The following is a 14,935-nucleotide window of genomic DNA, read 5'->3' as shown; positions in this document are numbered from 1 at the left end:
AACATTTTACAAACTGACACAATAAAGACGTTTTTTGCAGCTCTGTTTAATATGTTTTTAATGTTTAGTGATCAAAGCACGTTGCAGCAGTCGGGTGATGCGTATTCATGTTAGATGATGTCTGGAGTGATCATCACACTGCAGTGAGCTCTCTGACAGGTGACATCATTCTCTAACTAGCCAGTCTCAGCCAATCAGACAGCAGATACTCTGCAGCTCCAACATCATCACTGTTTATCAGGTTCCATGATGCTGATGGTACAAACAACATGTGTTGGACAGAAAAAACAGCATCCTGAGGATTTATCTGTTCTTCGAGTCTGACCAATAGTGGAGCTGCTCATATAAAGTGTGTCCTGAGGGTGGCGCTGGAGGAAAGATGGTGGAGTCATGAACATCTGGGGGGAGAGCAGGACGCTTACTGATGACACATTTAAACATCAGCGTTCTCAGGCTCGGCGTCTGGCAACAAAACATCCAAACAAACTAAAGCAGACTGGATCATCAGCTGTCTTATATTAAAGCAGGTTTGATTCCATTCAAATTTTACTTGTATATAATTATCTCATATAAGGCAGTTCAAAGGACTTTATGTGACAATAAAATAATACAAAAAATGTGCACATATATATACACAAACATACATACATATTAGTGATGTGCAGAGAGCCTAGTATTTGTATTTGTTGAGGCAGCAAATATATATTTGTATTTGAATAAAAGTGGAAATAGTAAAAATTCAGGTTTTATTTTATTACGCACACACACAGTCTTACACACAGACAGCACAGCCTGTAACATGTAGAAGAACTTCGGAGGTGATTCTTGCTTTGCACTTTTAATTTATTGTCTATTTTTTACAACCTAACTTTGTGGAAAGGAGAAGAGGAACAACAGGTTATGGAGAGTCTCTTGGGAGCAGTTTGCATGTGTCAGTAGTTCAGCTTTATCTCTGGGGAACACCCCCAACTCCAGGACTGATGTCCAAATTAGGAAATGTGCGTCATGCAGCAGGTGGATGTGACTCCCCTCGTTGAGACCTGCTGTCACGTCACAGCGGAGCAGAGGAGAGACACTGAGATAGTGATGTAACTGACCCGCGAGCTGATATCTGACGTGTTTTATTTTCTTCCTAGAAACAATAATTTCTCATTTCTAATAATAATCTGATTTTGGAGATTTTTTTGAGTTGAAAAATGCATGACTGGACAACATTTTTCACTTGAGCATCAAAACAGAGAGCTGCTGAATAGAAATAACTCCAAGATTTCTAGCAGCCTGCTTAATATTTTTGGTCAGGGAACCAAGCTTACTTTGAAGCAGGCTGGTAGAATTTGAAGGACCAACGACTATGACCTCAGACTTATTGTCATTAAACTTTAAAAAGTTTTGAGACCGCAAACATTTAATATCACTGAGGCAGGCAAACAGATTATCAAGACTGCTGGGGTTGTTGGATTTAAGAGGGATATATAACTGTGTGTCATCCATGTAACAGTGGTAGGAGATACTATGGTTCTGAATAATGTGGCTGAGAAGAAGCATGTACACTGAAGGAAAGGATAGAGCCTTGAGGAACACCACAATTAAAATGGGCAACAGTGGCACAAGAATTTGCTATAACAGAGAAGGTTCTATTGGAGAGGTAAGAACGTAGTAGATGTGGAGAAGTTCCCTTGAAACCAAGCCAGGTGTCTAGATGGTGCAAAAGAATGGACTGTGGAAAAGAAGAGGACCCAGGATGGAGCCCTGAGGGACCCCACACACTTAGTTGTATTTGTTGGAATGGAAGTCTCCAACTGGAGAACTGTGTCAGACCCACCCAGTCTCTCAGTCTATCCAGCAGGATCCCATGATCCACTGTGTTAAATGCAGAGTTTAGGTCGAGGAGTATTACGACCAAAGTTTTTTTTTTAATTTTTACTGTTGATCCTAATGTCATTAACAAATTTTAAAAGAGCATTTTCTGTGCTATGAGATGTGCAGAAGCCAGACTGGAATTTATCATATATGTTATTATCTGTAACGCTGTAAGGTAAATTTATTTATATAGCACATTTATACCCAGAGGCAGCACAAAGTGGTTTACCGAGTGCACAGGCAAAAGCACAAAAAACAAATTATAAAGACAATAAAAGCAAACAAGCAAAAGCAAACAGAGAGTAAAAACAATAAAAACAACAAAATGTGCTGAAACAGGCCGATTTCTCAATACATAAGAGAGAGTTGTGCCCTTACCCTAAACGCCTCTCATGCAGACTATCGGTAGATGCTGCAATTTATCCATGTTCCCTAAACACCTCACATGAAGGCATCAGTAGACTTCCGGCAGTGCATGTTCAAAACGTGCCTGAGACATCCTGAACTATGTCTTGAACATACATACAAAATTCCCACGTGTGAGGAACGTGAATAGAGTTTAACTCTCCAAACTTGTTCAATTCATTCTCTATGGTAGTTCTTATCACTATGGATGTAATCCCACCTCTGACCACAAAGCGGGTTGCAATGGCAGAGTGGCGCTGTCTATATTTCTGCTCATTGAATTCACATGCAGAAGAAGAGGCAAATCAACGTTATCAACGTAATTTATGAGGTATTTTTATATGTTTCTTGAGAACTGCTCATCCAAACAACTTCACACACGACATTTCCTTGTTTCCCCAGCGATCCACCTGCCAGGTATGAAGTAGATCGGATGAACAGTTCTCCAGATACACGAAGGACAAACACACATCTATACATACATCCACACATAGATTCCTTGCTTTATTTAGAGAGATAAACTGCATTTAAGAATTTCACACAGTTTGGAGAATCATAATTTTTCATTTGAGGATTGTACCAAAAAAGAAAGAAAAAAAAAGAAAATGAAAAGTGACATTATAAACTAAAATCTGATATGAAATATAAACATCACTGAGGAAATGAAATTATGACATAAAAACTGGCTTTTGAAATAAAAATGTCTATAATTAAATAAAACTGTTATATGAATATAAATGATGAAATATTTCATTAGAATGAGTTTTAATATTTTCTTCAATTATTTCACCAAATGGTTTGTTCATTTATATATTTAGACATTTTATTCATGTGACTGTTTATTTCATGTTTTCCCTTTTTTAACATTGAGCACTTTCATAGTTTTGTTCCGTAGTTAAATTAGTTTGTACACTTAACATTTGAGACTAATATTGAATTTTGCATTTTGTCAAATTAACAAACACACTTCAGACCATTTTATTAATGTTCAGAGTTTATTTGTCTTATAGACCTGAGTGACTGAGAGCAGATGTAGAGATATATAGATAGAAACATTTAACCAGTCAGTCAACCAGTCAGTTAACCAGTCAGTCAACCAGTCAGTTAACCAGTCAGTCAACCAGTCAATTAACCAGTCAGTTAACCAGTCAGTCAACCAGTCAGTCAACCAGTCAGTCAACCAGTCAATTAACCAGTCAGTTAACCAGTATTTAACCAGTCAGTCAACCAGTCAGTCAACCAGTCAGTCAACCAGTGTTTAACCAGCCAGTTAACCAGTCAGTCAACCAGTCAGTCAACCAGTGTTTAACCAGCCAGTTAACCAGTATTGAACCAGTCAGTTAACCAGTCAGTCAACCAGTCAGTTAACCAGTCAGTTAACCAGTCAGTCAACCAGTCAGTTAACCAGTCAGTTAACCAGTCAGTCAACCAGTGTTTAAACAGCCAGTTAACCAGTATTGAACCAGTCAGTTAACCAGTATTGAACCAGTCAGTTAACCAGTATTGAACCAGTCACTGCAGCATGTTTTTAAGTTTTTAAATAAAAAATCAGTTCAGTACAACATAAAATGTGTTTGATCAACATCTGAGTAGATTCATCTCTTTAACTTAAACTACACTTTCTGTCTTACTGGGCCAACTGGGATTGACTGATTGAATGATTGATTGATTGATTGACTGATTGATTGATTGATAGTTGATTGAATGCATGGAGGAAAAAGCTGAGAATAAACTAGAAAATAAATGTTGAGAGCAGAAAGAATCAGGTCTGACAGGTTTGCAGCAGGTAGGAAATTTTTGAGGGCATTTCTATGTTGCATGACTGATCAATATTCAGTGACTCCTATTAAAAAAAGTGATGAGAGCAGCCTAATTTATAATGTAAGAACATTTAATGGGTAAAAATACTCAGTGAGTTATAATCCCAGTTACAGATTATAACTGGGAGTATTTTTAATCATTTAATGCACATTTCATCAAAAGTATAAAGAATAAACAAACATTACGTAACGTCACAGTTCATCATCTCAACAACGTTGCTGATTGTCTTCATGTTCTGTTCTCTGTGGTTTAAAATAACGTGCACTCTGACAGCTTTGGACTAAATCAGGACACACTTTCTAAAACATATTAAGTCTTTGTTTAACTGGTTATTTTACATTTAAAAGCCCCGTTATCCCAATTCAAAGGCAACTTTACATTCTTTTAGGGGCGTTTTACCCCGAGCCCCCGTTCATTTCCAACCCTGGTTGCTTAATATGTCAACTTTCTCACTCACTTTTCCCACACATTTAAAACTTGCACCTTGATGTCAGGTTGGCAAGTGTCTGACATGGTGGCTTTGATGGTAACAAGTTTACTGTAAGTCAGAGTGCCGTCTGCAGGTTTACCTCTGACAAACCCTTTCTCTGTTTCTTTAGCCATCTGATAATGAAGATCACGATCACATTTTTTGGCCATGTCAAAGACTCCCACTGCACACGAGTTATAGTACAGGCTGAAATCATAAGGATTATCAAACATAACAGCTATTTTTCCATCGAGTTGATTTGTGCATCCATTCAGGAGATCGTAGGTGAAGACTCCAACAGATCCACGGGCTGTATGAGGAGTCTTGATGAACAGAGCGCTGCCAGATTCAGACGGGCCAATCTTCAGTGGAAAAGGTATTTTACAGGATCCACTGTGAGTGTACCAACTGGTCACAGAAACAAGAGAAACATCTTAGTGACTAAAAGACAACAGATAGATTCATCTTTGAGTGTCCCGTACAGACATCAGTCCAGGATGTGAGGAACTGGAGGTGGAGGGAAACTGCTAGTTTAGCTCCATTAAAAAAGAAAAAATAAACCTTTTATCAGATCCAAAGCTGCCTTCTTTCAAATATGTTTGCTGATGATACAGTTTTATTTGTGGCAGCAAAAACACCAACTATTGTTGCAGCCAAACTAACAGACTGCTTGGGTAAGGAGGCACACTGACTTGACACTTCCTGGATGGTTGCTGCTCTTGCTTAATGTTGCCTGTCATGTTGTCTGCATATGTTTAGTGATGCAGTGTTTGGATAATATTCTAGTGTCAGCCACTTGGCGACGCTGTTCAGATAGCGGATGGTTTTTGAGGAGTTGAGAATTGGTAGAGAAAGAAGGGAAACAGAGAGGAGAGTTGATGATGAAAAAGAAAGAAATGTGGTGACATGACTGAGCTGTACTCGAACCTAACTGAGGTTATGAGGAAAACCCAGAACGTACTGGACTGATTTATTTCCTCACACACACCCATGTGGCTTACCCTATCAATGCCCATCAAGGGACTGGTGTTGGAAATTAGTTTTGGCTATATGCATGTGTACAGTACATCAGACACTGCTTCTGCAACTGTCTGTGTTTCTCTGTACTTGTTCCTTACAAATAAACTAATAATAACAAAACATAAAATCACCAACATGGTGCAATTAGCTCCACACATCCTCCTTCCCAAAACAAAACAGAATAGGTGAGATCCATCTCTTTCTATTACACAGTTCAGAGGTTTTGCTGGACATCTGTTTGGCCGCATTCACACCATATCCGGCAATGCTGGAAAAACAGCAGTCCTCCCATTCATTTGAATGGGGGTGTTGCATTTAGGCTGCGGGAGGGGGGACCACATGGGGTTCAGCAAAAAACCTCAGCAGCCGCCCAGCAAGAGATTGAACCACAATCAACTTTTTCCGAAACACAACGCAACATCCAATGTTGTAGTACTCGGGTCCAGGACTCGGACTTGAGTCCGACTCGAGTCCTGATTTTCAGGAGTCATGACTCGACTTGGACTCGAGCATTGACCGCATTCAGACGCGGAAGTTGAAGACGAGGACTGAAACTTGTTAATTGATAAAGAAGTAATATATGTCTGATTTTCTGCCGGTCACGCACACAGCAGCAGCTGCGGCACAGACAGCGTTGGTATGGAAGTTCTTTAGCGTGAGTGAAGAAGACACAAAGCTTGCAATTTGTAATAGGCGGTAGGGAAAACAAAGCTGTGAATCAGCGTCGCTGGATTTGGTATGAATGCAGCCTTAAGGATGACGAGTAGCAGATAACGAAAATCCTTTACATAATTAAATAATAAATGGTTATGGACTATAGAGTGAGAGTAAAACTACTGCAGATATACATACACACTCGCAAGCCCTGTATATATACACACATGCAATAAACAAAGTCAATAAATATAAGATTAAATAAATAAATACATTTTTATCAGTTTATCTTTTACAACATTCCTTGTTCTTTCAGTGTGTAGCATATCAGTAAGTTAATTCATCCAATTAACAACTGTGGGAACAACTTCTTTATTCCAGTTCAAAAGGAAGAAAATTAAACATTAAGAAAGAAGTTGGTTTGATTTTTTCAATGTCGATATTGATTCTGATATCCTCAAGATTATTAGGAAAGGGTCTACGTCAATACATCATAGATGTCTACTTCTCATCTCCAATAAATAACATAAAAAAAGACAAACTGGGAGAAACTGAAGTATGTACTCACCTTGGGTCACGCAGCGTGTACCCAGAGGTCTTATTCTCAACCTCAATGCTGCACTGGCGATGGGTGTTTCCCATGATGTCTTCAACCTGTACAGCAACACAGGAGACACTTTTGGTATTGTATTAATCACATGAAAAAACGCCCAGTGTGTAAAGGCCTTACACCTCCTATTTTGTGTTGATTTGATGATGATTGTTTATTGACAGCACTTCTGTCAATTCAGATTTCACTTCAGATTTCTGTCTAGGAATATCTATTGATTTTATCATGTTAGTGATGTATTTTGGCAACAACATTATATCTATTAAACCACAGGGACATATTAACACCTTAAACAGATAAAAAGGAACTTTACTGTAAATCCTTACCATATCTTTTTGTTGTGGAGGACCCTCTTCCTCCCCCATGTTATTCCTATGTGTGTTGTTCCTTATTTATAGAATTTATTATATTGGTCACATTTCACAGTGCAGTGTCTTTAGCTTTTTGTGTAAATATTATCTACATTGATTATGTCTCCTGTGATTTGACCATGTTCTCTCTAAGAAGGATGAATTGGCTCTCAACAGTATCCTAACCATAACCATTAAGAGGTATAACTAAACCTAATATTGATATAAAGCATATGTCTTAGAGATTAAGTCTAAGAGATGATCTTCCTCAATGGTCTATCTCCAACTCTAACCTTAATCATTCGAAGGTATGCCCAGTATGATTAAACATAATTTTGGTGGAAGACATGGATCTTGGAGATTAAGTCTAATGAATAATCTTGTCCAATGGTTTAACACTAACCTCTCATCTTATATTCCTAAATGTTAACTATAGCCAGAACAGATTTGATCCTATATTTGAAATTATGCTCTAACCTTAATCAAGGAATGTTTTTTTGGTATTTTATTTTGACTGCATAATGAATTTGTTGAATTAAAACCTAAATCTAGTTGGTTTAGATGACCCCACTAACAATTTCTACAATTTTATTAACATATCAATTACCTGTTTCATCGGTTTCTTCTTACCTGTATTTTAATTAATAATTTATTTACCTGTTCTGAGGGTCTCCTCTGCTTGTTGTCTCATGTGGGATGTGGATCCTACTGTTGCCTCCTTGACTTCCCTCTGTGGTGACTTCTTGACCTGTAAGATAAAAAAATAACTAGATTTCTCCACCGCTGGATGGACCTCGATGTTGATCGGGTGTCTGTGAGATCTGCAGACCAACACTGGTCCCACTCGACTACTGAGGGACTCTTCATGGACCACCCCTGAATGATAACTTGTTAGATGTCGCTTATAAGTTAAGAACCGAAATTTAAATTTTTACTTCACCAGTTATTTCATCCGTTTCTAACTGATTTTAACTTGTTGCAAAACTGAGAGGGGTCCTTCCTGATCTGGCTTCCTGGGCAGTCGGACCAGGGTCCTCCTACCCTAAGCTCTTTAAAAAAACTATTGTTCAGTTTGACTTAAGTTCATTTCCTAATTGATTTGTCCTCCTTTTTAGTTTGTACACTTCACCTGAGATCATCTCTATATGGAAGTGTGCTGACACTGAGCCAGAGCCCTCCAGGTGCCTCTTGGTATTTGTAGTCCCCTAACTGCTGGGGGACTTCCCATGATGCACTGAGCTCCTCTCTCCTCCTCTCCATCTGTACGCATTCATGTCGTATTAATGCATGTTACTAACTCAGCATCTTCTCTCTCCTGTAGTTTTGTGCTTTCTTGTCTCACAGGTGTTTCTGCCTCCTCAGCTGTAGAATCTGGATCTGTGATCGTAGACCTCCTGCTGTCCCTGTGATCCTGTTCGACACCCACTGCTACTACTGTTATTATTATTAGGGCCCGAGCACCTAGCGGTTCACTCACACTCTCCATTCAAATATATGAGTATCAGTTACTTATTGTCTCTACACACCTGACAGTACACATGTCAATCAAACTTGGACCAGGTCATGTGGCTTAAAAGTCTTTACTTTTCTAAAAATAGACTTGATGAAAATTAGGAAATTAATTTGTTTTACACACAAACTCATCAAGAGTTTTGTTTACTAATTGAAATTCAAGTGAATGGACCCAAAACTTGCATAATTTTGATGCCACAGGTGTGAGCGAGACAGACATGTCTCACCCTGCAGAAAATTCTCATCCTCACACCGTTGAGATTTGATGTTTCACCATGACAGAGGAAGTTGCTATAACTTTATTGTAAATGCTCCAGTCTGCACCAAACTTTACATGTCTGATAAGAGTCCCGGCCTGAACACGTCTACATGACAATATTCCATCAGTGATGCAAACTGGATGAATAGCGCCCCCTACGAAATTCCAGCAAAGCAGCCCCAGCAGCAGGCAAAATAGTGGACAAAGGAAGTGATGTTTATCTCCTTCTGGCACTGAAAACAGCCGGGTCTGAAAACATCTACATGCCCGTCACAGAGGCCCTTTGATTGCGCCGCTGTTCGATGTGCGCTTGCAGCTTTAATTATTATTCTTATTTTTATTTTTTTTAAAAGGTTTCATTTTACAAAACTATTACTGAATTTAACCAAATTCATTGAAATCCTTCTGATAATCTCACCAAGAGATTCATGTTAGTTTGGAACGACATATAAAACAGATTTTTCTATTATTTTATAAAAATGTGAAATATCACATTTGGGGACAGAACAGCAGCAGGATGATCTTATTTGTACTTCAGATCAATAAAACAATAAAATATTTGTCTTGTTTCTGACTCATACAGCAGTTATCTGTTGTGTTTATGAAACTTCAAGGTACTTTTTGTTTGTAGGTCATGTTTGTCTTTGCAGTTATTTTTGATATTTTGCCTTCTTTTAATATGTTTAAGTTATTTAACTAGCAAAGCTGTTGTCAGCTGGTGACATCACCTGATTTTCGGACATTTTCTCTTCCACTGAGATGCAAACATTTATTGTTATTAACCACAACTGCCTTCTTTCAGCATCTCTCAAAGGAAATCTCTGGAACACATTTTCCAATCACTTGTGTCCTTCATAGCAGATAAACCCTGAACTGAACCATGTTCATGTCTCATGATGTGCAGAGGCAGCAGCAACAGCTGGAGGTCGACTCCGAGACGTCACACAAACACCAAAACTATCAAAATATTAGTGTCTAAAAACACAAACTGCAAAAATACTCCAGCTATCAAATCTGCAAAGAAAAACGTCACTTCAGTGTTTCCTCTGAGCATCTCGAGTAGTAAAAGCTGGAAAACATCAAACACCACGGCTGAAACTTTGGATTTTGTCCCTCATTTCTTGCAGCGTAGTTGTGTTCAGGGTCAGTATGGAGAGTTTTGTTACAGCGACTACAGCACGTATGAGCACGTCAGGATTGTGTTAAAAAAAACCAACCTGTCCTTAAAATCAACCTTTGTTAAACTGTTTAAACCTGCAGAAACTGATAAACTTAAGTGAATCCTCTCTGCTGCTCAGACTAACATGTTTCTGTTTATTTCCGATATCAAAGTAGAGAAAAGTGTTCAGAACTCACCGAGCCGTCGTCTCTCAATCTGCACCTGAGCTGCAGAATCACCTTTAATTTATATTCATGTACCTGGATCAGCTCCAGGCTCCTCCCCCTCTGTTTTCACTGGAAATACCTGAAGTCACATGACCAGACCTCACCTGTGTCTTATCTGTGCAGCGACTCAGATTAGAGCTGGTTATTATCTCTGATTCTTGTTGTGTATTTAACTCAGCTGAAGGTTGCAGGAACACAGGTGTCTCTCAGTCAAATCAGCAACATCAAATTTGGTATCGAAACACCTTTGTGATGCTAAATTGTGAAGCTTTTGAGTTTTCATGGAACGCCCCAATATGTGTGTTTCACCATGAAACAGGAAGTTGTTGTAACTCCACTTTACATCGTCCAGTCTGCCCCAAATTACTCATGTTTGATAAAAGTCCAGGCCTGAACACATCTACATGTCAATACTGAGTCGTAGTCATAGCGCCACCTACTGACAACAGGAAGTCAGCCTTATGGGACAAACATCATCCGACTTACATGGTGTTTTGTCGACATGTGATAAACACAGCCTGTACTCACTCCCAACTCCTCACATACTGAAGCTTGGTCAGGACCCAGTGGCGTCACTTTTCAACACGCAGTATCACAGTAGTCACTGTTAAAAAAATAATTATATTTTATGATGTGACAACGCGGTGGTTAAGGTCTGGTTAGGTTTACACACAAAAACCACTTGGTTGGGGAAAAATCATGGTTTGGGTTCAAATACGAAATAAAACAAAAACAGCAAGGTGGTCTCAAACCGTGCAAACCATCCAGCTCCTAATGAGTAAGTCAGCTTATATAGATGTCATGTGAAATACGTCACTTCAGACATGTTGATATGATACGTACTGTGGAAGTGTTAATAATGTATGTATTACAGGTGTTGAAATGTGCATATTCAACGTATCTGTGGTTTGCAGAAACGTACAATGCCAACGTTTTATTCTGGCGAGCAGGCTGAAATTTGTCACCTTATTTAGACTAATGACATCAACGGATTCACTGAGTCTGTGATGGATTTACTTTGTAAAAAAACAGGAGCAACAAGAACCATCCGATGCCATAAACACACACAGCAGCAACTCACAGCTGCAGCCTGGAAACATTCACAGTTATAAAGCAGCAGACTACAGGAGAGCAGCAGAGGAGGCGATAAGGAACTACAAGACCTGCAGTTCCAGGAGGGAAACCCCACCAGCATGAGGCAAAGTCTAAGAACCAGGACAGATTACAAGCCCCCATCAGTCCTCAGCCTCTCTGAGTGTGACATCAGGACCAGACGGTGTCAGCAGGAAGCATCTCAGACTATCTGCTGATGTTCAACCTGTTCCAGGCTGCATATATGATTCACTATGCATTCTTTAATCGGTTTTCTTTTCTGTATGCAGTAGTGATGTTAGGAAGGAAGAGTAATGATCAATATCTGATTTTCAACAGCGTCTGCAGCGTCTAATCTGAGTAACACTCAAACTGTCAAACTGTTATTATATTATTAACCCTGATTCACCACATATAGAATAATGCCGTATTTATCTTTTAGTGTTTTTTCTAATAGAACACAACTGATAACTTCATCAGTCCAGTACAGATGAACGTGTTCTTCATTCTTTTGCAGTTTCTTCCTGTGAGTTAATACTTGTGTGTTTGTGTTTTTTTGGGATGCAGCTGCAGAAGAGCTGGAAACCATCAGGACCCTGATCTGAGCAGAACTGAACTCTTTATTTTACAACTGTTAACTTCCTGCATGTCAGTAGCAGTGTTACAGACGGGAGAAACTCTTCTCTGAGTCTCGTCATACGTGTTTGTCTCCTTCGAGGGGATGATGTGACGCTGCAGTCGGCCTCAGAAACAGCTGCTGTCAGGAGGAAGCAGGAGACACGTGTTGTGTTGCAGCTGTTCACTGTGCAGCAGTGCTTTACATGGATGTTCAGACCTGGTTTAACTGGATGAACAGAGTGAACACATCCAGCTGCACAGTCATATAGAAAGTGATGAAGGAAGTAAGTCAGATATTATTGTTGAATCGTATCGAGTGTTTTGGCACAAGACTAAATGCTTTTGGTTTTGTTTGGTAATGTTCAAGGTTAACTGATTGGTCTGCTGTGATATGAGTTTGGCTCCGTTACTGTAAACACATGTGAGCTTTAGTGGCCTGTTTGTTCTCTGCTCTGAACTCTTTGCTTCAATAATTAAAACCTCAAAATTAATTTAGTTCACTGGTTTTATGTGTACGAGCAAAAGCACAAACTATGCTTTGATTGACAAACAACACTTAGATGAGATCCCACTGGGTTATGTTTTATAAGAGTGTTGGGCTGATGACATACTGGCGACTCTAACACAAAAATATACGTTCTACAGTGGAAACTCTTTATATTGATCACGTCTGTCAGGGTCCAATTGATCACTATAAGCAGATGATTATTATAACCAAATGTGTTTCTTTTTCTTTATTTCTCATGCAGATTGCCATCTAATTGACATTTGTATATTTATTACATGAATATAAAGTAATACTGAATTCTATTGACTGTTTAAATACAGAACAGCTGTTTAAACTGTTGTTTCGCTGCATTTCATCGGTTCGGTTTTGGCAGTTTGTCAGAAGTTTCAAGGAGACAACGTTTGTCATTGAGAGACTTTCTTTCTCCAGTCATGATGTTAATGTTCAGCAGCAGCCTCAGGTCAAACCAAGGGCCGAAAAGTCCCTGTGGGTTGGAAGTTACATGGTGGTCACACAGTCCATGTGCTCCAGAGACAGATGAGAGGCTGGAACAGTCTGTATATTCCTGAGAACAAGAAAGGGTTGAAACAGTCCATACTATTCACAGAGTTGAGAGTTCATAGGGGTTGTCTGGGCAGCTACTGAGGAAAGGTCTGAGGTAAAGTCTGGCTAGTGACAGAGGCAGAGTCTGGGCAGTGTTCTAACAAACCTATGTACATTCAGTATTAACCAACACAATCCTTTTTCTGCTCTTTGGTTATCACCAACAACACAACAAGGTGGTTCGGTTAATAAGCTCACTAATGAAAGAGGTTGGAGTCAGCCAGTGGAATGGTGCAGACTGGTGTGCTGAACGGGAAGGAGGGAGTCCAGTCTGGCCTGTGTGTGTTGAATGTACCTGTAAGAGATGTGTGAATCCTAGTCGTACCTGGAGTTGAAGTGAAATGCCAAGACTATATGTCAGATGTGTCTGTGAAGGTTGCATAGCAACAGTAGAAGCAGATCTAGAGACTTACCTACACACCTATGTTACACCTGACTTCAAACCTGATATAATCTAAGGCATACAAAGATTATGGAGAAAACAAACTGCAAACTGACAGTGACCATGGCAATGGATGGAGTGGTAGTAAGCGTTAGTGCATACTGGGGTTGTGGGTACAGTACACTACGCTTCACTGTCAGGGACACTACCACGGTGGCTCCACCCCCTTCAAATGTCAAACAATTACAAGGAAATACATTGCAACTTGACTTAATATCAGTGTTTTACATATACAGCATACAGTAGTGTGTTAGTAAGGTGATGGACCAGCAGAACAGCTTCAGAGCTCCTTGTTATTGATCCTACAGTCTCTGAACTCTTCATCATTGTTCATAAAGATCTTCCTCATGTGATGTTGTGATGATGATGATGAAGAGCGCTGTCTAACACGTCAGCTGGGTTGAGATCAGGTGACTGTGAAGGTCGTAACATGTGATCCATCCTGGAAGAGACCACTCCCATCAGGATAAAGCTGATCACTCACAACTACTTTGTATTGATTAGCAGTGACTCTTCCCCAAACCCTGCCAGCATAACAGAGCCCCCAGACCCCCTCACTGTAGGGGTCCAGCATTCAGACCTGGACCAGGTTTTCCTTTAATTTGTCACCCGTCTGTATATAACAAAGTTGAATAACTTCAAGTTCACAGATCTGATCAACTGCTTTTGAAAAGCTTCCTGTGCATATAAACAACTACAATATTAGTGAAGTTCTTTTGCATTTACTCTGTAAAGATGAGACCTGCTGTCAGGGTGGTGGGTGGAGCAGCTGGACCCAAATGCAAGAGACGGCAGGAAGGATACGATGCAGAATATTTATTGAACAATGTAAAGTCACTGGAGACACTGGGAACAGGAACCAGGAACAAAGACCATAAACGCAGGAACACTGAAGATACTTAGAGACAGGAACCAGGAACCAGGGACCAGGGACCAGGGACACGGGACACGGGGACATAAACACAGACAACTCAACAGAGACTGAAGTGAAAACTGGACTATAAATACACAGGGTGTGATTGAAAACTGAACACAGGTGAGTAAAACAAGACACATTGTACCGTGTCTCTGTGTGTCCAGAAGAATAATTATTGTAAGAGATGTGATTTGGCTCCAGCTCCAAAAAGTGAGCAGGAGAACACTGGTAACAATGGGAGCTAGTGGTGATACTGTCAGAGAATGGTTCACTGGTCCTTTACCAGTACAGACAAGGATGTGTTCGTGTTGTCCAGTAAACCTACATGGTGTGTAGTTTGGTCATAGTGCACAGATACAAGAGAGACAGTTAGCAAACTGACAGGTTTAGATCATGTTAAACAACTTGTG

At 39.7% G+C, this 14,935-nt stretch overlaps 1 protein-coding gene across 1 annotated transcript; it reads right to left on the bottom strand.

Annotated features, from left to right (window-relative positions):
* Positions 1-3,934: 3,934 nt before the first annotated feature.
* LOC121884787 (DELTA-sagatoxin-Srs1a-like) lies at positions 3,935-7,913 on the bottom strand. The gene is made up of 3 exons (XM_042393783.1): positions 7,847-7,913; positions 6,798-6,883; positions 3,935-4,963 (listed from the first exon to the last, which is right to left on the bottom strand). Exons 2-3 carry the CDS (start codon positions 6,869-6,871, stop codon positions 4,540-4,542), a joined length of 498 nt encoding a protein of 165 aa, XP_042249717.1. The 5' UTR covers positions 6,872-6,883; positions 7,847-7,913; the 3' UTR covers positions 3,935-4,539.
* Positions 7,914-14,935: the final 7,022 nt, after the last annotated feature.

The sequence above is a fragment of the Thunnus maccoyii genome, chromosome 18 (assembly GCF_910596095.1).
Source record: "Thunnus maccoyii chromosome 18, fThuMac1.1, whole genome shotgun sequence".
NCBI lineage: Eukaryota > Metazoa > Chordata > Actinopteri > Scombriformes > Scombridae > Thunnus > Thunnus maccoyii.
The sequence above is the reverse complement of the archived record's forward strand: the minus strand, read 5'-3'. Positions and strand labels throughout refer to the sequence as shown.

Excerpts from the sequence above, each read along its gene's own strand:
- LOC121884787 (XM_042393783.1), bottom strand. The coding sequence starts at position 6,871 with ATGGGAAACACCCATCGCCAGTGCAGCATTGAGGTTGAGAATAAGACC. Across the intron at positions 4,964-6,797 it reads TACACGCTGCGTGACCCAAG|TTGGTACACTCACAGTGGAT; the intron begins GTGAGTACATAC and ends TTCTGTGACCAG.